Source organism: Nyctibius grandis, chromosome 6, assembly GCF_013368605.1.
Source record: "Nyctibius grandis isolate bNycGra1 chromosome 6, bNycGra1.pri, whole genome shotgun sequence".
Taxonomy (NCBI): Eukaryota; Metazoa; Chordata; class Aves; order Nyctibiiformes; family Nyctibiidae; genus Nyctibius; species Nyctibius grandis.
In genome coordinates this window covers 39,324,080-39,351,512 of record NC_090663.1, presented here as the reverse complement: position 1 = coordinate 39,351,512, position 27,433 = coordinate 39,324,080, and the positions used below count along the sequence as shown (strand labels likewise).

At 38.2% G+C, this 27,433-nt stretch overlaps 1 protein-coding gene across 20 annotated transcripts in view; it reads left to right on the top strand.

Annotated features, from left to right (window-relative positions):
* TENM3 (teneurin transmembrane protein 3) overlaps nt 1-27,433 on the top strand; it is a 472,906-nt gene that overhangs the window by 279,654 nt on the left and 165,819 nt on the right. For 17 of the 20 annotated variants that reach the window (XM_068403619.1, XM_068403624.1, XM_068403637.1 and 14 more), the window contains one exon: nt 15,427-15,636. The exons of the other annotated variants lie outside the window; for them this stretch is intronic. In XM_068403619.1, the coding sequence (XP_068259720.1) occupies nt 15,427-15,636 (210 nt within the window). The remainder of the gene's footprint in view (nt 1-15,426; nt 15,637-27,433) is intronic. 20 annotated transcript variants of the gene reach the window in all.

The window sequence follows — 27,433 nt, the reverse complement described above, 5'->3', positions numbered from 1 at the left end:
AAGGCTTCCCCACATCCCTCCCCACCATATTCATAGTTTGTAGAGAAATCTTCTGGGTTTTCTCTTCAAAAAGATCTCTTTGGCAAAGGATCTTGGGAGCATCAGAAGCAGGGCAAGGAACAAGTTGGATACCAGTGCTCCAGTTTGCTTGGATGTGGGCAAGATCCAGCTGTCAGATTTGGTATTGAAAAAAATCCTTCACAGGTCTGAATGGCAAAAAAGCTTTGAGGCATTTTCTCTTAGGTTATACTTTCAGTGAGGATCACCTGCTAGGATTATATAGACATATTACACCCATGCTAAATCCAGTTCATTACAGGGACCTTGAGCATTGTTCTCCTGAGGACTGGATTGCTGACATCTACATAATAGTAATTTGAAAACTGTAGGAGAGAAACTGTTTAACAAGAGGATTTTGAAAGTTTGTTTCAAACATAAAATAACTGTGGAAGAAGACACACAAACTACTTTTTTAAAGGAAAAAAAAAAAGGCAAGATAGGAGTTTAGGTAAGGATGATAAGAGGCATTATGTAGAAGATGGTCTGGTCTTCGGGAGCTTTCTGAAGATATACCAGGAACAGGCATGAGCTGTGGGCTTGTGCGTACCAGCAGGTCATGACAGCTGGGTTAGATGTCCACATCGCTTTCTTGGTCCATAGCATCTCCAATATAAGACTGTGTATATCCACACATGTACTTTTTCACACCTGCCTGGTGTCCTTAAGACAACAATGTTGAACTTCAGATTTGATATCAGGCATGGTATTTTCTGGCCACAAATTGGCCATTTGGGCTTCCTTTTTAAGTATATGATAGAAATGAGTATAACAATAATAATGGGGCATTGTGAGTGGAAGTGCTGTTGGAGTTCCTGTAGAGAATAAGAGACCTCAAGATAAACAACGAAGCTTGGTCTGTTTCCAGACCTTGTTTGGAGTGAGCAGCTACAGAATGCATAGATAAACCGGGAATGACCATAAAACGATTTCAGTGGGTGACTTTAAACCCAGATATTTTGTGTGGGGAATTCATTATGAGTGTTCTTTCAGCTCCTTTCTGTAGTTCAGGGATGTGCAGCTCATAGCCTAGGTGCCAGGTTTGCACCTCAGTGGTTAATTCAGTCAGTCATCTGCTGCCTTTCAAGTCCTGATGAAATCTTTTGGTGTTTTGCCTGCTTTTCTCAAGCTCACCCTTCTTCAACACACAGCAGGCCAGCCTAGCTTGCAGTCAGCACGCTTTCTGCTCCAGAAAGGCATTTGGTGAGGAGGGTAACCAAGGCCAAGCAGTGTGAATTATTCTTTAGTCACGGTCTGCTCCCAGCCGCCCCCTTTCCTGGCAGCAAGGGAGCAGGCAGGGACTCAGTTGGGCACAAACCCAGGGGTAGTGCGCGTGCAGGATAGTAATTGTGTGCATGTTTAGTAAATCCAGCTTTTCTGGAAAGTTTTATACCTTCCGCTCCAGCTGTGCACTCGCAGTCTAGCTGATTCTCCCAGTCTCAGCCCCGTTTGGCTGGTTCTTCCCAGGCTGCAGACGGTGCTGCTCCTGCCATGGTGCGGACCTGAACCCCACTGCGGTAGCTGACACAGCGTGATGGGTTTGTTGCCGAATGTACCATCTATTCACCAACAACACTGAGAATAATTCCCAGACTTCACTGGTGTAGGCACTGCCTCTTTAAAACGTAGGCTGGGAGAACAATTAGCAGATTCCTCCTTGTTGCGTGTATGTTTTAGGTCTTAATAGACTTAAGTATTTCAGGACTCTGTAGTAAAATAAATGCCTGAGGGAGCCTAAAATGTTCACACATAACTAGGGCTGGCAGGAGAACAAGAATTCAGTGTCATGAAAAATTTAGCAGGCTTGGCGTTCGTCTTGATGAGGAACTAAACACAGTTCGTCAGAGATTTTAATGAAAAAAGAAGAAGAACAAGTTGCTCTGCTATTAGCTGAGGACTCATTAGCTGGGGCACTCACCTGGAAGGTGGGAGACCAGACTTAATCCTCTGCCCTGAATCAAGCAAACGTTCAAGTATCTTTCCTCTGGTTACCTGCTGTCTCTGCCCGTTTGTTTCTCTTACTTTGACCAAAAGTTGGGTTAACCATCTGAGATGCCTCTCCAGTAGCAGGTGGTTATAAAGGTAGTTATGAGTCTCTTCATGTGTTGAAGAGTCTGCAGTTCCTTTATGTAAATGATTGGGGGATACTCCATAAAGAAGTGTCCAACTGTGTCTGCTTAGCACATTTTTTTTTAAACGTGTCTGAGTTTGCTTTCGACAAAAGGAACAATGGCATTACCAGTATTACCTGTATATTTATGTTATTCCATGTACATGTTACAAGACGCTGTAAATAATTTCTAAGTATATTTTGATATGCCAGTAGTTTACATTAAATGGCGTAGTTATTTAACTAGTGCTTCATTCAACACTCCCACATGTTCTTGACTTGATAATTTAGTGGAAGTTCCCTTCCTTTTCTACAATAAATTAATTAATTTGTAGCAGAAGAAACATATGAAACTTTTTAATTGTGGTATGACAGAAAATAAAAAAAAAGGTGTTCATTAATAAGAAGGGTGTATGGAAATAAAAGGGCAAGGAGAGGTGAGGTAGAAGAAGGTAGAGAGGTAGAGGTTTCCTTGGCTGTAAAAGCAAAGACTGGGTCATCCAGAAGCCGTGTCTCTAGGAGGTCATAGATGCCGTGATGTAGGTGGCACTGCCTTGACTTTATCTATGTTGTGCAGTTCTCAGAGGTATGTTGCCTGCCGGCTTTGCAGCATTCAGTTCATAACCTTTACAGGGGATAGGAGGCATGCAAGATGAAAATACAGTATTTTGCAAAGCAAAAGGGAGAGGGAACATGCGTTTGTGTCCCCAAACTGGGATCCTGGTAGGAGATTCCTGAAGCAAGAAGATAATTTGGTGCACTCTGTCCAGCAACTTTACATTCAGCTAGCATGGGAGCCCCTCCTTCAAAGCCTGGTTTACAGAAAACTAGAGGGTTTTTTGTTTTTTTATGGATAACATCAGTGAAGACTAATCTGAGCTGGGGGTGGGAGGGGAAGAGCTGGATGCATTTTAATCCAATAGATTCCATGAAAACAGACTGTAACCATAAAAATGTCAAATAAAGCAGTTGTGTTGTATATTATAGTTTATAATGAATTGTTTTCTGCTTTTTCTACTAATCAGGCATTTTCATAAATGTATTTTCCTTCCAAATTGATATGTTGTTGTTCTCATGGAGCAGCTGCGGTAACATATTCTACTTGCATGTTAGGATTTTTTTCTTTCAAATGGAGTGATATATGAGTCATTTTATGCCTAAAATGTAGTAAAACTTATTATACCATCATTTATACCACATCTTCTGAAATAAACAGATCCAAACAGACACTTTTAGTGAAAGCTGGATTACTGAGAGTTTGCATGGGCTGATGAATGTTATGGGCTGATGCATCATTTTTATTCAAAAGAAATTTGTGTATGGTTCTTAATATCACTGCCTGCTCACCTCAGCACACATAATCGTAACAGAAGTGTGACAGAGGGGTTTGTGTTAAACTACATTGATTAACATCCTCCTCTATTTGACAGGATCTGACTTTGAAGTATCCTGTGATTTGTTTTCTACTTGTGAATGTGAAAATTCTGACCAAGGATTGACTTGGCAGGCTCTAACTGCTTCAGAAAACACATAATGAATGGTAACTGCTTCAGAAAACATGTAATGAATGATTATTTGGACTACTAGGATACCTCAAAGATAAATAACAAATACAAACAACACAAAAGAAAGCATCTCAGATAACTGAGCAAGAGAGCTAAGACTATTCCTTTGTCTTTATCTCTTCATGTAGATACTGTGGCATTTAGAGTGTAGGAGGCTAAATCAAGTACCATGTAGTAGCAGCAACTGCATCAGAAAACTGCATACATGTTAGGCATAAACATGCCAAAGTACAAAAGGAATGAAGTGTGGGTAAACCCGGTTTCAATTCTGTGTTTCTCTTTTTCTCTGCGCTTGTAAATTGCATTTTATATGGTCTGATCCTTTCAGAATGAATATGTTTAGCTTGTAAGTGTTCCTGCATAATTTTTCCTTACATAGTGCTGCATTACCAAGCATCATATGAAATTAGTTACTTTGTGCTGATATGAATGTGGACAAAGTCAAGCCATTAGTTGGCTTTTTCAGGGGCTGTTCTTATAATTGGTAGCATTACTTCTTGTTATAAAGGAGCATAGTGTGAATACAAATGTAATCTTGGCTAAGAACCTGTTAAAAAGTGTCTTTTTCAGAGGGTAAAAAAGCGGTCAAATAAGAACTTTGTTCATGTCTTTTCTTATCAGTAAGTGCTTTGGTAGATGTTTTGGCAGTAGAGATTTATGGAGGTTGATGTGAGGGAGTGGATAATCTTGGAAAGCATGTGCAATAAAGTATATGGGGAGTTTCAGTTTTACCGGGCAGGACTTCCAGACTGATGCCTTTAAATGCTTTCTGTGTAGTACTTGGCTTTTATCTGGCAGGTTTTAGAGGTACTGAGAGGTCCATCTTGAACGTATAATGTTTCAACATTAATAATTTTTCAGGAACTCAGATGCTTATACAGCTTCTGCTGGCAATCCTACTGTTGAGATGAAGAGCAGTGGTTTCAGAGTTTGCAAAGGACTTGGACGAGAATTTCCTTTCATCTCTTTTCAAAGAGATGGATAACCTCTGTCTGCTGGCAGATCTGGATTGCCCAGTTGGCATTTCCCTTGTCCTTGGACAAAGGCCCAAGGATTCTGGAAGCAGCTTGGTAAAGAGGGTTTGTTACTCTTGGCTCCAGTCAGGCATAAACAAGTATTTTCTCTATTTTGGAATTTTCCTTATATGTATTTTGGCCCAGTATTTTGGGCCTTCTCTCTTTTCATTGAGATAAAACCTCTTAGAAGTAACCGGTGTGGTTTACTTTACTTTGTTTTTTACTATTCTGAAGTGGTCAAATTGGCAAAGAAATAAAGATTACGTTATTACTGCTGGATTTTATAGCTAACGTTTCATGAAACTTTATTAGAACCCCCTTTTGTTCATTAGGTCGTAACTTTATGAAAAGCACTTTTGGACTGAAATTTTCCATGTTTAGTCTGAAGCCAAAGGGATTTTTTTACCTCCATTCAGCATTTTCTGACCTATCTAAGTTAATGTGAGGGATTTGTATATTTTTTTAAGAAATGTTAGGTCTGTGTTCCTCTGAACTTGAATGGATGACTAACTGTATTTGAAATTTATGGTTTTAAATACTGCATGTAGCTAGAGTACAATGCAGTCATGCCAAGTATAAACACAGATAAAATGTTACAAAATTAAAAGCTATCGAATAGGGGGTTTATATAACTAGTCAAAATATATTCTATTTTAGATCGCAATAATTTCTTACGGTGGATAAGAGGGACTAAAAATGTGCAACTTTGTAGTGCTTTACAAATACTGTATCAATTTTGTCACCAGTTAAAACATTATTGTCTATACATTCAGGGGAAAAGAAGGGACTTTGTTGATGTGGGTTTTTTGTTTAAAGCTGAAATTCCAGAGACACCTAGATAAAGAGTCCAGCTTTTTCTGAGTCCTCAGCACACAACAGTTTTTATTGTTCTCAGTTTTCTAAATCATCTCCCTCAACGAGACTAGGCTTTGTCAAAAATCTGGCCCTAAACTACCACCTCCGGCCCATTTCAACACCGCTGCCTTAGCGGCTTTGGTAGTGAGCTAACTTTGGTGATCGTGCAGCGGGTTTTCATTTAAGCTTTCCAGCTTCCTGCCTGTGGTGGTCTATTTGTTTCTAAGGTAGAAACATTTTCTCCCCGTGGGCAAAGCTGATAAGTTCTGTTCCAGCAGAGAAATAAATTACATGCTAGATGTAATGAGACATCTATGTCCAGTAAATGTCCTGTTGCTTGCGAGAGTGGTACTGCGTGAGACAACAGTTGATAATTTTCTGGTAATTCTCTAATTCCTCCCCTCTCCAAAATTCCTTTGTTAAGGAGTTACATTTAATATAGCAGGAAAAAAAGCCCCAACATGGAACGAAATTTGAAAGTGTGGCAGGAAGGGAAGGGCTTTTGAAAATGGAGCAACAAAGAGCTGACAGGAATACCTACTCAGTTGTGTTACCTTCAGGCATATGAACCCTATGAAGTTCAAGACTTCTTCGCTGGTTACGTAGGTTTGATGTTTCTTTAGCAGGACTACTTTCTCCTATCGCATCGCTAAACTTACAGTTTTGTAAGCATAGTGTGATTCTTTAGTTTTATGGGAAATTTTATTGGTTTATTTTATTGGGATAACACAGGGTGTAGCGGCACGATATTTTATTTCATATGGAAGGCTCTGGCAGTAGTGCTGCTCGTTATGGTGGCTGCCCGACAGTGTGCTGGTCCTTACAGGGCCGTGCTGGGAGGTGCACAAAGCTCATGTCAGGGCATGTGCCAGTCCTCGGGGCAGGTTTCCATCAGGAGCTGGTGACGATGGCAACAGTCATCGCATCCTTCCTCGTCCTCCACCTCCTCCTTTGCTATGCCACAGCCCTGATCTTTTAAAATAGCCAATGGTCAAAAAAATGCAGCTCATAGGTATAAATAACCATAGTAAAAGAACTAATTTGAATATTGAGAAGTAAGATACTATTTTTATAGGTGAGTTTTATGGAACGCTTTTTCAGCAGTTTGTTGATCTGTCTTAGCTTCTGTCAAAATCTCTTTGAATTGCCATGTTCCCTTCTAAGAAATCAAGCCGTATTCTGTGGTCTGCAAGCATAGTCAATCCAATGTCGTTAAGAGCTTCTCTGGATGCGTTGCTTCAAAGATATGGTTCCCTTTATAACGGACTGCAAGGCAGCAGCCGCGCTGGTAGCAAAAGTAGGCAAAGCTGGCATCCCTACCATTGCTTTGACTGCTTCTGTCATGTAGGGCCCAGTAGAATTGACAGAACCAAATTTAGTTAATTAATATTTATTTTGATTCCTCTTTAGACTACTTCTTACTGGAGTGGGAGGAATAAGGGTAGGAAATTACCTGATTCTGAAAACTGGACGATTTGTGAGTCATTCTCAGAAGATTTATTTTCTCTTTAACAAGCCTCTTTCCTACTCCCTTCCAAAAAAACCCCGAGTTCTCTTGTGCTCTTCAAGCCGCATTTCCTGTCCTGTTCCAAAAAAGACTTTTTTCCACCCTCCGCAATTTAGCCCAAAGCAACATTGAAAATACAAAGTACGTAGGCTACCACAGAATCGTGCTGGAAGAATGATAAACCAGATATGACATGGCTCAATCCATTTCACCTCTAATAATAAAAGGTTACAGATGGGAAGAATAAAGAAGCATTTCTTCAAAGATTACTTTTTTAGGCAATTACTCTTTATGAATTGCCGTCCGAAAGAATATCAGCATCCAGAAAAATTACAGTCTTTTACAAAGGTCAGGATTGAGAGTGGAAACTTGGTAAACTCTTCAGCTTCATCACTGAGTGAATATAATACACAGAGACTGAAAGCGGCTATCCTCCGTACACCAATTATAGTATATGCTAGCAGCTCCATTTTTGGTGCTTGGTTCAGTTTCTGGAAATGCAAAGAAAAAAGTTGGTGGGGTTTTTTCTTGATTTTTGCTTGTGTCTGTGGTGGGTTTGTAGTTTGGGTTTTTTTAACGTGAAAATCCTGGCAGGTTTTTGAGAAGGGCTGCGTTCTGTCTACAGCACTCTGTGATGCTGACTTAATTGTTTGTTTTGCACATAAATTGGTGGCTAGGGAGTAGAGAGAAAACTGTCTGCACATGCCCTCCACTCAAGAGACCTCTCCTGCCCTCTCCCACCCCCGTGTAGCGGTCAGTGAAGCAGTCAGCCCAGGCTGATGAGCGCAGCAGTGCAGGGCTGTGACTGAGGCAGAAGTTGTTAGCTGCACACAGATGCCTTTTGCATTGCATCAATATGCGGCTGTGTATACGTGCCTGCGTGTAGAGAGACCACGCACCTCTGTAATTTGGCTGGATTTGAGCAGGCGACAGCTTGGTGGCTGTGGTAAGAAGGGTCAGGTCTGCGGCCAAGCCACACAGGGTCTAGATGGGGACCCCAGGGTTCCCCTGCTTGCACAGTCCGAGCACTGTGTGCCCTTGGAGACCTCCCGGCCGCAATGCTCCAGCTGCCGAGTGCTTGCTGCCAGGGCTTGCGAGTTGATTGCAAGTGGTAGCGGCTTGGCCAAAACTGTAAGCGTGCGACTTGTACATCTGAGTCGGTGGCTGAGCTTGTGTCACCTTGTCCTGGCTGTGCTGGATGAGGCTCTCGTCACAGGGCAGAGGAGCATGAATCCCAGCAGATGCTGTAAATGGAGAGGTGACATTTTTGTGTGAGAACTTTTACATCTCAAGTGGAGATACGAGTTAATCGAAACTTTTTGCAATCTGGTGTTGGTTTCATCAGGTTGCTTCTGTCCAAAAACCCCCACCCCCCCAAAAAAAAAAATCAGGCATCTTTTTTCAAAATATGGAGACCTATCACTTAAAATGATTTTTTCTTCTGGAAATAGCTGTCTGTTCCCCTTCCAACATTTTGTGTGCCCACTTTTAATTAATATTGGGGGAAATAAAGTGGAAAGTTCAGTTCAGTTGAGTTGAGCAGAATAGCTCCTAAAAATAAAACCTGGATGGTAGAGATGTTTAAGTTTTTAGTTCAACTCATGAACTTTCTGCCTAGCTGAGTGGACCTTTGCTCTGTACATTATAAAGTACATTATAAAGTAATTCCTTTTGAAAATAATAATAATAAAAAAAAAAGGTAGTGAGAGCAGTGCAATTCTGTTAGGATAATCCGTCAGTTAAGGCTCAGATTCTGCAATTTCTTTACTGACAAAATTCCCATTTAAAGCACAGATGAGCACTGCCTGAACTCAGGATTGAAGAAGGAGCCGTTGTGATCATGCAGTCTGACCCCTGTAAGAACAGGGCACTCCTTTTCATTTAGCAATCTGCTGAGCAGCAGCTGTTAAATTTCCAAAACCACCAGAATGCCTCAAAAAAAATGTTTGCTTTAGAAATGAGTGTCAGTTCTAATGCATAACCATTCTCCTTAAGAAATCTTTCTCTTTTTCAGAAGACAATTACAAGCTTTATATTGTAATTGGGATTATTATACTACACTGTATGTAAGACTGTGATTATTATACTACACTTCCAAGAAGAGAAAAAAAAAACAAACAAATTACAATATTTCAGGCCAGCATTTCTCTTGTTTTCTAATGGATTACTTTTGTTTTCAAATCAATGTCCTCTGATTATGGTCTTGTAAAGTTTCAGCTTTCACAGTCTACAGAAGCAGTTGCAACTTTGCGAGTTAAAATACGTGTCAAGGTAATACACCTGTTTTGTTTAGAAGTAATAACTTTTCAAGGAAATCTAGGAAAGGTAGATGTCATTTGTATTTAAGATTTGCATCTGAGAGGCAGTCACAGTTCATCAGCGCTCAGAGGGATTTGAAACTTGTAAAATACACTTCGCAATTCAGGGGTAAAAGGGTCATTATCTGTTATGTGTACAAACAAAGCAAAACAAAAACAATTAAATGGAAAACCCGCAGTAGATCACAAGCGTCATTTTTATGCATTTGAAAGCATTTATTTTTAAAAGAATTCTTGGCACGTGGTTCTACTCACTGAAGTGTTTTTCACTATAGATGGATTTAATCAGCCGTATTTATATATGTGTATATTTGAAAGACTGTCTATGCATGTATTTCCTTAGGGAGATCTTCACAGTAGCTACAGTGGTCAACTCTGGTATAAGTAGATAAAAATAACTTGTGTTGGTTATAAAAAATCATTCTTTGTGTGCTATGCCAGAACAATTTTTGGTAGTTCTATTTGCTGTAGAGTTTTAATTAAGAGATAACTGTCACTGCAGGTTGACTGCAGAAGGCTGCAGTATCCAGCAGAGAGATAAATGCCAATGCCAAGTTATACAGGTTGGAGAGCATACAGGGAGTCCATAATAAAAAATGGTTTTACAATTAAAACACACTTATTGCTAACCTACTGTGTTATACCCGGAGATGAAGAAGTCCAAAATCCAGTTGGTTAGGTTTGTGCGTACCAGATGTGGAGTTTGGGGTTTTTTAGGGGCCTTTTTTTGGGTCAACCTGTATGTGATACATTGGAAATTAAAACTTTGGGGTGCGATCAGTAAACTTGTTAGAAGGGTGTAGGTGCTCTATTTAACAAGAGTGTGTTACAGCTTTCAGCATGCTGGGAAGTCTTAGAACAGATTGCAAAGATTTATCTCAGCTTGATTCAGAAGGGCTATAAGTGTCCTTCTGCCTGTTTGAAAGTATTTTGGTTTCTAATTAATTTAGCCATAAGACACATTATTTCTGACCTTCACAAACCACTGCATGTCTGATCCCAGTTTTAAAAGATCCCATTAACTGTTTTATTAAAAAAAAACCCAAACAACTGTGTTTTCCTGTCGTGAGGAGCAAGGTACAAAATGGATATATATATAGCTACTGTTAGTGAACCATTACATGTATAACATATTTTTCCACAGTATGTGGTATGGTTTTGGGTTTATGTGACGTAATAGTGCCATTTAAAATAACATGAAATCTTCATTTCCGTGAAGTCACCAGCAAAAATCCCATTAATTTAAGTAAAGAAAGGAGATCTCTACCTTGCAATTTGTAATGTAATAGCATTTTCTTACTGACGTTGAAGTCACTAAGTGCTCTTTACCACAAACTTCAAAATAAGACTCTTCCCCTCTGTCTTTGAGATGCAGATAGAGGAATTTTTTAGTTCAGTCTCAGTGACAAGGGCTGCCAAGACCATGAAAGGAAAAATGCACTGTTCTGCCATAGCTAAACAGCCTAAACAGAGCTGTCTGCTCTTGTATTGCCTTAAGCAGCCATCAGAAGTTGTATGTAAGAGTTAGGTGTAGGATTTATGCATCCTGATTGAAATGAAAATAATGACCCTTTTTATAGTGAAGTTATGTAACTCGCAATACATCTTATGCAAAGTGAATTGATAATGCCAGGTTTTGAGAACTAATCTAGATTTATGAACAAAAGTTCATCATTAAAGAAATTCATGAAGCAACAAAGACTTTCCTGAACTAAAACATGACCTTATGTGTGTATTTGTAATATATTTGTAATTACAAACAAAAATAAACAAGCTTTTCCTTTCTTTTTGGTATATTGCCAGGAAAATCTCCCTGTTTTAAGAGTTTGAATATGTTGGGAAGTTTGTGTAAGTGCATGTATTTTAGGGCTCTGCAGAGACTTTCTGGGTCGTCTGTTCCAGCCCGCCCACCCTGTAACAGCAGATCATTACAGCTGCTTCTCTTCCATCCTACTTTTCTCCTAAATGCCATGTTCCAAAAGTGTCCAATACTGTTTTCTCTCAAATCCATCTAGTGAAGATGCAGTGTGTAATTCATCCACGCACCCATTGGTGTTGAAGCAGAGTGTTTCTTTAGCATATGATGACAGATGAAAGATGAAAGCTGAGCAGTTGTTGGATTCATTCTCCATAATACGATATAAATAAGCATAAGTGCTGCTAATGGCTTTATTTTTTTTAAGGGAAAGGGTGTAGGCGACCTGTATATGACTGTAAGCTGTGGGTTATGGCCGGGTGGAAGCGTCCCTGAGGGTCTGGGGCTGAAGGCGCAGTTTGGCCCTGCACTGTCCTGCATGCTGTGGTAACCCCCTTTACTTCCATGCTCTCATACCCACGGTGTTAGGCAGCAGCAATTGCCAGAGACTCAGCTTTAGACTTACTTAAGCCTTAATATACTTCATGCAGAAAGTCCCACGCATCCTTATGCCTCCTATTACTACCAGTCCATTGATGGCAGTCTTCCCCATTGTTTATTTGCTATCTTTTTATGGGTTGCACTTATCATACATGACCCTTTCAGCTTTTCCATATGTGACATCAGTTATGCATACAACTTCTATTTTTTTATCTGTCTTTTAGATCAACGCTGATCTTTGCACAGAACAGTATAATTTTTTTAACATAATTACCTTGTACATATCTATTCAATGTATCCATTATTAGCTCAGGTGTATTTCTTTGTTAACATTCTTACAAATGATTTTCTTTGGGTTTTACTTTCTCTGAGGACTCATATTATTTCCTTAGCAAATTTATTCACATCTTCACATATTGCTATATTGAGTCTTCCTGCTGGAGTTTGCCTATATTTGCCACAAATGTTTTTTACAATTTTGTGTGAGATATTTTTTTCAGAAATACATAAAGATAATTGAAAGTCATGTATTTTTAATTATGAAAATGCCAACAAATTAAAGTGTGTTTGTCCTCATAACTAACCTAAAAGATGAGATTTAAGTACTCGTAAGCCCAGTATACTTTCTCATGAAAAATAGCTTACTATCTTATATTAAGGTCACATAGTAAAACAAGAACATTTGCTTTTTTAAAGTAGAGGCAAGAAAGTCAAAGCAGAACAACAGAACTTTTTGCTAGATGTATACCAAAAGAAGCAGGACGGGTGGTGGGGAGGAATCAATATTTATGTTTTTGTTGTTTTCCTTAGAATGAAATATTCTTTGCACTATTGTGTGCCTCCAAGCTTTATGGAAAAAGTGTTATAATCAATATAATTGGCTTTTGTCATACTTAATGATTTTTGTGATTTGTGAACATGTTTGTTAAGACTTCAATAAGAGATATTACCAAATATTTTTAAATGCCTTTCGTTCCATGTAAAAAAAAAATGTAGAGAAATATGCAAATCATTTACGATCCCTCTTTCTAGTGTGTTAAGTATTTTTTTTTCTTAACATGTGGCTTGTTCTATAAATGGCAGTATAGATAGCTATCTGTCTTATCACTTGGAATGAAAAAGGAACTCACTGCAGAAATCTGCCAGTGCTGGATGAAGTTGTACAGAAATACACATCCCAAGTGGTTGGCCTAGGGTTCTTGTGAAGAATTGGCTCGTATTATAACTGGCTCCCTTTTCTCTGCAGACCACGTAACTTTGTGACAAGAAAGACCTGCCTGACAGAATTAGGTTTATTTATAAAAATCAAATCACCGAAGTTGCATAATTTCCTGGTGGTGTTACAGCCCTGATCACCTGATTTTTGCAGTAGCAGAGATCTGTCCCCACTGACTGTAGCGGTGGGAGCTTTGCTAATAGCCCCACACTTCCAGCCCGCACCTGACACACAGTGTTTTCTGAACTGAGAAACTCGGTAAGCCGGAGCACCCAAGTGATGCTTTGTCCGGATGGCTGCTCATCAGTGCAGTGCAGTGTCAACTAGCCACGTAGCACTGAGACAATTAATAGATTTGGATAAGGGAGGGAATGTACAAAATCATTAAGGGACCTTGGACATGACACATTTTCAGGCAGCAGGATATTTTGTATGATTATGGTTTGTGTAATCACGGCTCTGTTGTGTATGAAAGTTAACGAGTGTAAATTGAGAAGGACAGAGGAGAAGCATATTGAGAGTGTTGTGCATAAGCTCCATAGATAGTACTGAGATGCTGATTTGCTTCAGACAGTATACATCTGGAACATATTACTATAGCTCTCCTTTCTAGTTGGAGAAGTCCAAAGAAAGTAAAGGATATTTATTCCAAGCTAAAAAAAAAAAATATCATGGAGCTAATTTGTATTTGGGAAAAAAAAATATGTTAACTATTGTTGGAATTATTCAAAAAATGAAATATAATGGCTATCTAAATCAGTTTGGGTACATCATAAATAATGCATTAAATGCTCCATCAAAAAATAACCACAAATCCAGGTTACTGAAGCAAGCAATGTGAAAAATCGAGATGTAGCAAGAAAATCTGGTGGCACTTGAACTTGAAAATGTGCCCACTCTCTACTTCAAATTCCCAAGTTGAGCCCTGTAAAATGTCATTCCCCTGTCCTTGTTATTTCCCTGGCTACAAACCTTGGGTTTCACACAGGAGTTACCTTAGTAATGGTAAGTGCTGACTCCTTCCAGAACCAAACCTGAGTGTTAAAGTTGGTAATAATATATATTGTGCTGTTCACTGCAAGTTTGAGAAGATGTAAATGACATGGGAAAGAATTAAGCAGTTTGTGGTAAGGCTGGGTTTCTTTCCGGGGAAACCAATTGGTTAGGACTTAGCAAGATACTGTGTGATGGGATAAACTGAATATGAAAGCAAAAAAAATATTTTTAAATCAGCATGATTCTAGCAGTGTACGGGGAGGTTGAGGGAAGGTAATTCAAGCTATTGGTGCCAATATGATTTATTGTGTTAAACTTAAATGTAACATTGAGAGGTACTGCACCTCTCCAGCATAACTGTACTACTGAGTACCATAAAAACAAATTGTTACGTGATGGGAAAAGAACCCTCTTTTCCTTTAATTTAAATTTAGATTCATAGTTATGAATGGTATCCATGCAGGTTAATCTAATTTGTTTAAAGTATGTAATAAGCTGCTTCATTTTCTGGTACAATTCCCCACCTACAGGCAACATAATGCTTTATTCAAAAGTAGTCCAGCAGTCTTACTCATGGAGTGAGATCTGTGCTAACTAAATACTATAAAGAACCAGTATATTCACAGGGAAAATTAGGTAACTTTCTCTGCTGCTTACTGCGTTTAATTATTGTTTCACTGAAGGACTAAATGCATTGTTATGATATCCTAAAGCTTTATTTAAATCTGTCTTCCTCCATGATGCCTTTATGATACTTTCAAGATGTAGAAATGGGGTGTAGTCATTGTGTATGGATGTTTTAAAATAACTTGTGCAGATGGACTCAAGTTTGACAGGTGAAACGTTTTACTAGGTTTTAAATAGTATATATGTCTGAGAAACACTGCTAAAAGCTTAAAATCCTGTCAGAATAAGTGATATGGTAGAAATTTAGGACTGTGAGTTTCCCTGTATGTGTGAGCTTGGAAAACTGTTCCTGTTTCTTTGCTGATCTGTATTATTTTCTTCCATAAGTAGGTTTTAGACAGGAATGTCCCACTGAAAGAAGCAGCCTTGTATTTGGCCATATATTTCAGTACTTTTGTTCTGCTTAAAGGCTTGAAAAATAGAAAATACTGTATTTTCCACGTGGCTGTACAATTAATATTTCATTTCAGTTGGCACCTGTTCCTCTGTCATTCTGTGTTGCAGAGACACTGGAATTCCAGGTAGTGATAGACACTGTCCATTGAAATAGCAAGTCATGGCATTATGTTTTCTAAGGCACTTTAAACCAGTTTATTACAGGCAATTGTCATATTTTCTTTGTCCATCTCTTTTTATTGTTTGTAGTAGACTATTCGCCTTTTGGTGATGCAAAAAAAATAAATGAATTGTTGATCATGTGATATCTTGACCCATATTTTAAATTTTTTTTATTTTTTTTATAGGTCCTCCCATGCCATCCTCCTCATCTAGTCCATCAGTTACTGAACATTTACACTCCCCTCCTCCATCACCCAATCTTCATGACAACCAGAGGTGGTTATTAAGTAATAATGCCAGCCAGCCAGTTCAGGACTCTGATACAGATGAGGACTATACTGCCAGCTCATATCTAGTACAGACCGGTACTCTTTCAGTGTCTGTCCCAGGTCATGGTAAGAAGAGGACACTTTGTCCATAGTTTGAATACCCTTTTATTTTCCCTCCTCTTACAAAATTGCCTAATAAAAATTAAAGATAGCAAAATGACTTCGTATTTTAAACTGATTTTCCTTTAAGTGTCGCAAATGATGTTTCTACTTTACTGTAGGATAAGCAAGAGTAGAAAGTCACTTCTAATATATAAAAGCTCATTTAAATTATTTTAAAATGCAATACTTATATGAAGCAATAGCCATTAGTGATTTGTAATGTAATGTAATTTGTAGCAAGTGACTAGGCTTTAGTTGTACTTTTTAAAGGGTAGGCTGAAGTTGGTTAAACTGCCATGATGTTTAGCTTCAGAATAATGTAAGTAATCTCTTACCATCTCATCAGGTTCATCAGGTTCCAGCTGTTCCTTTAGTTTTCCTGGAGCAGGAGAATGGGATTTGTGCGGTACTGGATAGGGCACGCTAGACTGAGGACAGAGATCTAGAGGAAGAGAGCTGTGTGGTGAGACAAGGCAACAGTGGCTCCTGAGATGTATGTTTCCATGTTTCTTGTCCTCCCAACCAGTATGAGTAACCAACAGGAGTGACAAGTACTTGAAACACCTTGGCCCACTGATACATCATGCCATAAGAAACCACATTTTTACTTTTTTTTTTTAACATAAAAAAATAGTATCCACCAAGTTCCATTTTTGTTGTATGATTGAACAGATTTTCTTGGGGTAGGCAGACTGGAAGAATAATTTGTTAATTCACAGCCCTTCCCCAGTAGATCAGCAAAGCTTGGAACAAGCCTCTTCATTTTCTAGGAACCATTTCGGTCTTTTGATTGTAAAGAACTCTCCTGCAAATGAACCACTAGAGGGGGTTTGGAGAAATATTTTCCTACAGATTGAATGTCAGTTGGTTGGACAGAATTATTTTGCAGAGCAAAAACACTAGCTTTGAGCTTCTCTTCCTAGCTTTGAGTGCAACTTTGGTGTTGTATCTGAAAGGCCAAGCTGCTAAGAGCAGGTGTCTGTATCTGAATTTGACAACTTTTTTTTTTTTTTTAGTATGTTTGGGGCTTGGATTAAGTTCTTGAAAATTAACAATGATAAGTTTATTTTTGCATGTTCAACTTGCTCAAAATTTAATCTGTGAAGAACTCAAAAATGGTAATACATTGTCATAATCAAGGTGTGTTATGAAGATGTCTCCTTTCCTTTATGTCTAGGAATATGAAATCTGTTAGAAAATGCATGTATTATCCAAAAGGTAGCCTGTTTTAGTTCAATAAATCAATACATTTGAATTACTGTATCCACCAACCCTTCTACAAATGAAAAATGCAAAAGTCAGAGAAAGCTGCTGAAAATTTTGAGTAGCTGGGATGAGCTCCTTATACCTCCTAGCCTCTTAGGAAGCTATTAAGTGTTCATCATTCCTCTAGGTTTTAGCATTTTGCTACTTCTGAAATTTTCAGCAGTTGCTTGCCAGTCTGAGTTTGCCAGCCTTATGGAATGTTCCTTAACCCCTTTCACCCCAGACTAGCCAAAATCATTTCAGCTGGTCCCATGGCAAGTCAAGTCTTGGCCTTTTAGCAGGACAAAATAAGGGGGTTTTTGACAGCAAGCAGGACAGAAGTTAGCACTGTGGTGTATGTTGAGAGAGTTGTTCCCAGTAAAACTTTTGCTAAGCAGAAGGGAAGCCCAGCATACTCTGTACATACATGGTCATTTTCCCCTCCCCTCTCTCTTCCCACTGTGCTCCCCTGTCTTCTCTATCTGCAGATGTCTGAGATACGCCCCTTTAGTGTATATGTGCAGTAGAAGTGCTTGCAGTTTCTGCTTCCTGCTGTCAAAGAGTTAAATCTATGATTTATATACACTCGTAATCTAGTAGTGCTGACGGTCATATAATACAGCTAATGATCTTTCTCTCTCTCCACAAGATCAGACTTGTTTTTAGAAGTGCTTCAACTTGCTAACCACAGATACTATATTTGTGATTTCCGTAATTTAAGTAGGGTTTGTTTGCTTTCCTGCTGGACAAGAAGACCGTAGGTGTTCTGGTAGCAGCCTTCCACCCCTGCAGTCAGCTGCAGGATCAGAGTTTGCATTACTTGAAGAAAGGATGCTTTCATCCAGTACATATATGAATATTTCTTGGAATATCTACTTGATTTGCTTATGGTTGGTTTCTCATATCTTATACTGTTGGCCTATTGATGGGGAAAAAATACGTTCTGTGAAAAACAGGCAAGAGCAGAATTTAATAATTAAGTTGTTAATTTTAAGTAAGTTACAACTTTCTTCTACTTGATGATTTGCATTGTTGTGTAGCCTTTTTACCAGTATGTGGATCTCTCCAGATCTACTCTAGAAAGTAAATATCATTTAATTGTGGCCTTTGGTGTAGTCTTATTTGAGTATTGTGTTTTCTTTACGTAAAATGGTAAGTAATACAGCATGTGTAGCACTTCCACAGAGGAAGTTCTTTTTTCACTAGTTGTCTTTTAATTCATCCAAACGCAAAAGAAGCTTTCCATGCTATGTAATGTTAATGGGTAGAAAATAACTCTGGTGCCATATTCTGGATGACTTTGTCCAATGTTTATATTGGCAGGGAGTGGGGGTTCGCTTTTTTAGCATTTAGGGTAAAAAAGGTACTGACCAAAAATAATTATATTATTGAACTGTTTTCAGTTATATTGACTTTATGTGAATAGCAAGTTAAATTACTCTCTTTTTAGTCTATGCAAACATCTGTGTGTTTTCCTTTAGTCTGAGTTCATTTGATCAATGTAGTTTATTTGATGAACTCCTTCAAAATTTAAAGGATCCAATTATGTATTTAGAATGATATTACTCTAAGCCTTTGGGTTTGATTAGTTTGTTTTGTTGACCAATGGGAATTAGCTTTCATTTGAGGAATTAGCTAAAAGAGAAATGAGAATTACTAAAATCAGTTATCAAATGTTTACCACATGAGAAGAAAAGGCCTTCGTGGAGGTATTGCTAGTGCCTTTAAAAGTTCAGATCAAGTGAGGACTGTTGTGGACAATTTGCTAGGAATCATTTCATTTCTCTAAAAGCAGTGTGTTAATAAGTTGTAAAATACAGGAGGAGATAAATTTTAGGACCCTCAGTCATAACAGTGTTCCTTTACCTAGCACCTCCAATTTATTCTACTTCTTGTTCCTCTTCATGGTGCGGCTCAGTATACTGACTCTGTTCCAGCAGTCAGCCTATTTCTCAGCTGATTTCAGAACAATTTACTAGTTTTATTGGTTTTGGAAAGCAGAGCAAACTGGTTTCGAAGAAACAAGGGCATCTGAATGTGTCTGCAGGGAAGAGGAACAGTTGTTTAAGTGAGAGGGAGAGTGAACTAGGAACTGAGAGGAGAGGATTCTTGAATGTGACTGGAGAGGGTTTTTTTATGTAATAATGACTGCTTATAAACAATAGAAGTCATGTAAGTCTGTATTTAAGCATCTTGTTAAGCTGCTTAATCTTTTTCCACCAAAAATTATAGATTAGTCAGAATTTGGAGGGGGATTTATTGAAATTACTAGTACCTTATCTTTCAACACAGCCATATATTATAATGAGAAATGCAGTGCTAAATTCTTGGGTTAAGCAGAGACCACCAAGAAAAGATATAGTTAAATGTTAATGCTCACTACTGAAAATGGAGATTAAGAGTCTGAATTAGAAATTCAGATTCGAGGATTTTTACCCCCTAAATAGGAAACATCAGAACCATCAAGTGCAAAATAGAGAAAGATGTATTTCACAGCAGCATTTGTACAGTGTATTTGAACATTTAGGTTGTACAAGGTTCTCATGCTTCTTAATTTCAGTTCGTGATGATAGTTCATCTGATGGGAAGATCTGAAATATGTTTCAATAGAATATAAAATATTTTTCAGTTGTTCTTGATCAAGGGTCTGCCAGGTGATGCAAGATAAACAAGTATTTGCTCCAGCCACATGGGAATTGCAGATTGATGGGCTTTTCAGTTCAAAATGGCTAAGCTTTCCTGCAAGGAGAAAAAATTTGGAAATCCAGAACACAACTCTGAATTTTAATTTGTGAGAGAGAAAAAATAATAAGGCTGGTTGAATGATGACGTACAAGAACTCCTCATATTCAGAGGTCTCATTGTAGGACATCTCACTCTACAGACACCAAATGTTCTGTGGCATAATTCTCCTATAAACATAATTTGAGGACTTTAGTTCATGATGACTCATTAGAATTTGATGGGAAAGGTTATAAAAAAAAAAAGTATCTGTCATACAGAAATTATTACTATTTTATCATACCACAATGTCAAGAGGCCAAAGTCAGAACCTTCTGCTTTTGTACAAACACCTGACAGAATACACGCCAAATGCTCAAGCCTGGCAGCAGTAATGACCAGATGCAACACACATACGAAGTATAGGTGTGAATTTTGTTAGGGGTTGGTTTGGGTTTTTTTAAACGTCAAATTTTCTCTCCAACTATCACGTTTTATTTTTCTGCATATATATCTCAATTAATGTTACCACCATAACTAAGCAATCTGCCGTTTCCCCCTGTCCTCACTTCTGCCTTTTCTTTCCCACCAGAAGCCAATGAAATTGAAGCGTGAATGGAAGTACACACAGGGATTTGTGTTAAAAGTTAGTGGAAGCGGCAAGGGACTTTAAGGCATCTTTTCCTTCTTTGCAGCTCTTGCTCCTGTGAGGGTAGGAAGAGGACAATGTGATTTCTCCCTTCATACCCCACTGGTTTGTGAGAAGGTTGGAAATAACCTGAGAACATTGAAAAGATCCACGGCAAATAAGTCAGTCCTAGCTGACATCTTGGAAGTATCTCATGTACCTTTCTAGTAGTCCTGCTTTAGTGCATACAAAACACTTTCCAGCCCTTATTCCATCCCTGCTTTGTCATAATTATTCCACAAGGGAAACTGCATGTGCTACTTAACTAGAACTTAGTAGCCAGGCTGTCACCTGCCATGTGATCAACAGCAGTTCAGTTCTGATTATTGGGGAACAAAAGGAGGGGGTAAAAAAGTGCTAGCGGAGAAGGAGACACAAACATGATGGTGTGAGATTGAATGCTTAAAAGCTCTTTGGGCTTTTTTTTTGGTGAAGTATAAATTTGCTTCTTTTTCTCTCCATCATTCTGAGAACTGGCAGCCCACCTGAATTCCCTGAAAACACTGTGAGTATCCGCACGCCTTATTTTCATTGTCGTCTTACACATTGTCTAATGAGATTTTTTTTTTTACCTCTTACCTCATAATTCATGATAAATTAAGTTTTGTCATTGTTGTATCAGCACATACAATTTGTATTCAGGTCTGACACTGGTCCTAAGGTGTGTTGCTTGAAAAATTAATTCAGACCTGTTTGGTTTGAAATAGTCTGATAATAAATTAAGAATAATAGATCAAACTAGGAGGAGCTGTATTCAAGAACACCATGGGGATATGCTCTAATCTTGGTTTTGTTTAACATCGTCATTAGTTACATGGATGAAGAAGTAAAAATGGCACTAATAAAATTTCCTAGTGATATGAAATAGTGATGGTTGTGAGTGCCAACTGGGGACAAAATGTTAATAGAAAAGGACAAGAAAAGATCTTGAATTGTATGGCCAGAAACACATAAAGTGGAATTCAAACTGAAAAATGTAAGCTGGTCTGAGATGCAGAATATTCAGGAAAAATCTGAGGACAAATGGTGATAGAGGATTTTAATCAGACCAGAATTGCAATCTACACCATGGTCTGACTAACAAGTACAGTTTGATCTGGGTATACAAATACGTCAGCAAAGAGGGAATCATAGACATAGCATCGATGAAATATAAGTTTTGAATTTGGGCCTCTTGCTTTTTCAAAGTTCCTGTCAAAACCTCTTATTACTTCTAGAATTACTGCTATTTATTCTGCTGTTCAGGTATATTTGGATGAAAACAATTAGGAGGTTAGAGGTATTAATACATGGGAATGGGTAAGAGAATAAAACTTTGACTCAGTATATAGCCTAAGCACTAATTAAGTGCTGACAAAAGGAAACCAATAACCCAAGATGGACTGGAGCATGTTGTATACCATGTAGAGATACAATTAAAAGCAATAGGATTGAAAATAAGGAAAGGGAAGATTAGGCACATTATCAGGGAAAACTATCTAACAGTGAACTGTATTGAGATATCTAAGTCTGTCCCAAGGGAAGTGATGGAACCTCTGTCACTTTGTAACATGAAATTAAAATAAATAAAAACATCAGTCATGCTGCTGAGAACAAACCTACATTTGTTTAGGAGAAGGTGGACTGGCGTAACCTCCTGGAGCTTTTCTAGTAATACCTGTGTGCATTTCAAATCAGGTATACGTGAGTTTGTAGTTTATAACAGAGGTTATCATACTAAGCTGTGGTGTTCCATTAGCAGCATGCGCATTGCTGTGCATTGTCTGTTTAAATGTAACAGAAAACTACAGTTTGTCCTGTAGCCCAGACTTCACTCTGAAATTCTCCACACCTTCCACAATAAATCATCTGCAAAACAGAGACTTTCCCTTACCACTTGCTGGACCATTTCATATCCTGCAAAATTACAAAATAAGGGTGCCTGTTCTCAATGAAACTGCCAGTGTCTTCTGGGCATATGCATACTCATGTAAATATTTTGTGAGCAAAAATGTTTGATACCCATGAGTTCAAAATGCCCATGATGCGCAATAGAGGCATTTGACAAGCTTTCTGTAAATAGGGAATAAGTTCATGCTATAAAAATACATGCTGACTTTTTTCTGAGGCCAGAGACTGTTATATTTCAACCACTGTTTAGCAGTGCTTGCAGGCTTCCTCAGTGGCTACAGAAGCACTTCATCTCTTACAGTCAAAAATCAGACGATGCAGGAAGGCCAATATCCTTTAGGTACAGATCGACAAATTTATCTGTTCCATGTGCTTGGGGCAAATACAGTTGCTTTAAAGACCTAAAAATTGTGTCTTGAATGCTAGCCAATTTATTTTTGATCCCTTTTTGACACTTGATTTCAACATCATGAATCCATCTTTTTATCCTCTTTCTTTGGTTTTTAAGCCAAACTTCTGTCAACATTGTTCCCTTAATGTACAAAAATGTACATTTGTTCAGTTTAATTAAGCATTCAGTCTGTTTGCCAAGAGCAAATTACAGTCCCCCAATCTTACCCTCACCCCTCCAAAATCAAATTTTGCAAAGTGGTGGGCAATTAGTTCTCATATCTGATTGTTGTAAGTCATGTTTTTTTCTGAAAGATTTTTGTAGTTTTCGATCTCTGTTACTTAATAGAAGAGCCAAGACCAATTATTTCTTCTCAGATTGTGGCCTTTGTAGCCTACAAAGAACAGTCTCCCCCACACCTCCTGTATCATTAGCTGCAAAATATCTTTCCAAAGATTATTTCGGCCTCTTCACAAATCAAAGGATTCAGAGTGACAAATTATCCGTCTTCTACTTGAATGCATGCCAGATGGGACAACCTGCCAACTGTGTATCGTACTGCGGATATGATCTGATGTAGAGACATTTCCTCCTCTCCTCCTTTCCCCATCAAAAATCGTATTACAAAAAAATCATGTAAGTTAGAAAATCTGTGAAGATAAATTGATTCTGAAAAACAGTGAAATATAAAAGCAGAATATAGTTTTATCGAAGGAAGAAAGCTGCATCCAAATGTCAGATCACTTAAACTGGACACGTACCTGGTGGTATAGATGAACATGAGAGTCAAAAATGCATCTCTTCCCTGCTTGCCAGTGCTTGCACACACATCGTTTCCTTTGACTAGCTTGATTACAGAACAGACATTCCTAATTGCAAGATAAGGAGATTGAATTTAAATTCTGTCACAGTTTGTTAACAGAAGAACCCTGAAGTCACAATCAGGAACGAGGATGTACTGCTCTTGTGGGGAAAAGTAGGCTCTAACAAATTTATGGTAGAAGTTAATTTATAATACAGAAGGTGAAAGGAGATGGAAACAGTCACATGGAGAGTTTATTTTCATTATAAATTACAAAGCTGAGGCCTTTACCTAGCTACTGCTTAGGCTGACTTCCAGAGGTACAAACAGTGTGCAAGCACACAACAAATAAACTTGTGTGAGGTCAGCATCAGATACAAGTGTCTCGCATCATCACATTAAACTCTGTTATTTATGAATTTTCATTATTCTATTTCAAGGAAAGGTCTAATATTTTTAGCTCTGTACCACAACACAAAATATTTTTTTAAAAGCCTTGTTTAGGAAGAGAGCACTGAAGATCTTACACATGCTCCCATTTGTTCATCACTCAGTGGCAACAGCCTGAACTTACAGTTTTACAAGCCCTTCTTATCAGCTCTAATGCTCTCTGAGCCTTGATAGCTTTGAGAATACAAGTTCTTCCAGAAATGCAGAAGGTTGTGAGGTTTTGATAAAATCTTGATTTTTTTTTTTTTTTTTTTTTTTTTTTAAATTTAATCTTCTGGGTTTTTAGTCTTTAGGTTGCTCTCATTGGGAATTGTTTGGGGTTTTTTTGGGGGAGGGGGAGTCATGTTTTTTCCCCAGCTGTGAAAGCTTGGTCAGTCATTTCATTTTTTGTTTGTTTTAGCTGAATTAAAATTAGTTACATAGTCATGCTCATTGTAAGGAGCTGGTGCTTTGGAGAGCACCAGCTGTCCACCAGCTTGGTACAAAACGTATAAATTTAATAAGGATAACATGCACTATCCTGTCCTGTTGATTGTGGAAAAGTTTCTTCCTTCAGCTGGGACTGAGTCTTTAGTTACCATTGAAGAAAAAGAGCTGTGCAAATACATAAAATACCTGATTTATTCCTTGGTTCTGCTGAATGCTGATGGCCGCTAGGGCCTGATTCTGCACTTCTGAGGAAAGCCACGTTGCTGTTGGATTAAATGGAAGTTGCCAGTGGGGCTTAATACAGGGGTCAAGTCGTTGTAATGCAACTGCAACACACATTTTATTCTATAGTGTTGAAAAAGTAGCTAGCAAAAAAATAGAGCATTTGATAAGAACTAAAAAACTGATTTATCTTTCCGTTGGCTTTTGTCTTCCACTTGAACTCTGTTCTGGCTAGCTGTAAGTTGGACAGTGATGTTTTAGTGCTTTAAACATGCTACTTGCTGGAAGTAAACAGGACTTGCAAATTCTGCTGGCGGATGCTTGTCACAGTCTTTCGTAGGAGAAATACTGAGGATTTGGAGCTTGAATCACTGAGCAAAAAATAAATAGATGTGCATTGGATGATTGTGAAAACAGAGCTTATCTCAGAGTTGCTTTGAAAAGTGAAAGGCTAAGCATTTGGTATCTTTAATTCAACATCCTTTATCTTTTTAAATATTATCAGTGATTTTAAAAGCTTAAGGAGTGTGCTTGAAGCATAATTTCTCTGCTCTTCTACCTCATACAGAAAAGGCTTCACCATTTAGTATCTTTCTGTGTCTGGATGTAGCATTGACATGAATTCCTTTGTTACTAACCCATTAGGAGTACACAGGAGTAGTAACCCTACTTTTCAAGGATGCAGAGATCTGACTAGAAGGCACATCAGCCTTCCTCTCTCATGCAAGGCCAAGGATTCCTATTGTCAGATGCAGTGGGCATGAAAGCAGCAATTTTACAGCACAAAAATTCCAATAACATTTACTGCGGTTGGCTGAGATTGCAATGCACACAGGCACTGCTCAGTCTTGGTTGCTTAAGCACCAGCTTCCCTTGGCTTTTTGCCAGCCTGCGCACTCCAAAGAGACAAGTCCTTTAAGGGGAAAGAGTTTTCCTTGTAACTTGCTGTGGGGTAAACAGACCATTCAGGCATAGTTTATTGCATTACATACTTGACTATGCATACTGGAATATAGCAAAGTAATTGGTAGAATTATTTTAATCGTTAGAATTTGTCGGTATGAGATATGTTCTCTGAGCCAGGAGGAAAAAAAAAATACGTAACGATGTTTTTGTCTGCTAAGCTGCTGATCGTTTCTTACAAAGGACTAAAAATATTCTCTCCATGGGAATTCTGTATGTTTACACTAGTATCCCTGCTACGGTTACAGAAAACTGAATTAATTTGCCTCTTTATTGCTATTCTTCTCTTGAAGATAAACCCCATAACAGTTAGCAGCAAGTTACAGTGTAAAAGAACAGTTCTGTGTATGTAACAAGATACTTGGTTGTCATGTAAAAAACCGTGATTTTGGAAATACTGTAAGTGCAGGGCACTTGCAAATTAAAAGGAAGTCAGTTACTGTAAATTCTGCCATCAGCACAATGCTTCTTTGCGTTGATATGTACTCTGTTTTGCAGCAATCAGCAGTAAACTTATCCTAGCGTTGCCATAACCTGGAAACTCCACGTGAAATATTCTCTTAAATATTATTTTATGTGCATGTCTTAAAGCTTTAATTTAACACTATAGTTCCTGTTCAAACAACATATAACAGAATTTATTTGTTCAGAAACATATGATAGGTGAATACACAGAAGGCTGACTTGGCTATCACTGAGCACAAAATATCAACTGCTGCTGTTTGAATATTTTAGTTCATTCAGAACACTTCAAAGAAGGGTAAACCTTTCCCTTGATGTTGTTGCTAGTAGTTGGTGTAAGGGGACTTGTTCTGTTTGTTCTTAGATCCAAAGACCACAAGGTTTCTTTGTCATATGCTCTCTTCTTTCTCCTCAGTGGTGTCCTACAGTGTGTTCAGGAAAGGTTTAAAGTCCTGTCTGTGGTATTTTTTGAGTCTCTGGGTTACTTTCTGGTAGCTTGTCCTCTGTTGAGCGGTGAAAACGTGAGGATAGGGGTGACCTTGCACCTATCTGTGTATGCCAGCATTGAAAATGCTTCAGAAAGCAAGTGAAGCACTTCTAATGAGCTGAGCTTTTGATTCTTTGAATCTGCACAGCAACTCCATCAGGTTTTTACAGCTGGACTCTTGCTGTAATTGTTACTGGGATGAGATGCGCAACATGCAATTTTGGAGCTAAGTACTTACGTTGTTTTACTGGCCAAAAGTATATAACGTAGTGGGAGCAACAGACTTCATGAAATTCACACTTACATATCTTCATGTTCTTCACCCATTTCCGATATGCTGCTGTTTGCCAGCAGACACTCTAGATGGGGGTGATAAAAATGGAAAAGCTGAAAGATGCAGTGTCTTAAAGCAGTGGTATATTAGTAAAGAAATTGCTTGTGATTATGAATCTGTGATGTGTCCAAAGATCTGTTTTTCATTAATAAACTTAAAACTAATTTTTACTGGTACTGAAAAAATAGAAGCACTTCACCATTTTAATCTTCTTGACAACAGAATGTAAAATAATGCTCAGATAAAAACTATCCACCAATAGAAACAATAATTGGTCCCTCATAAGCTTCAATTTCCAAGTCCTTTTAGATCTTACGTGACTCCAGGTATGCATCATTTCTGGCATAGTTACCTAGCGAATTCAAAGATAATACTTCTTTCTCAAGTCTTTATGATGCATTTTTCAAGAGATACAGTATAAAGTTGTTACTTACACCCAGTAATGTATAGTTCTCAAAATTCACTGCAGTATTTTTGTTCAGATGCCCTTCCTGCTCTATTTCCTCGAGGCCTTTAATCAGTGGCTTGTAATATGGAATATTTTTGTTTGTTCACAGTTTTATAAGAATAACTCAAAATAATTGGCATCAGAATGCTCCGCAGCATCACATATGGATCTCTTCCTCGCTCAAGTTGGAATATTTCTTATTTTAATCTAGTCTTCCGTTTAAAAGTCT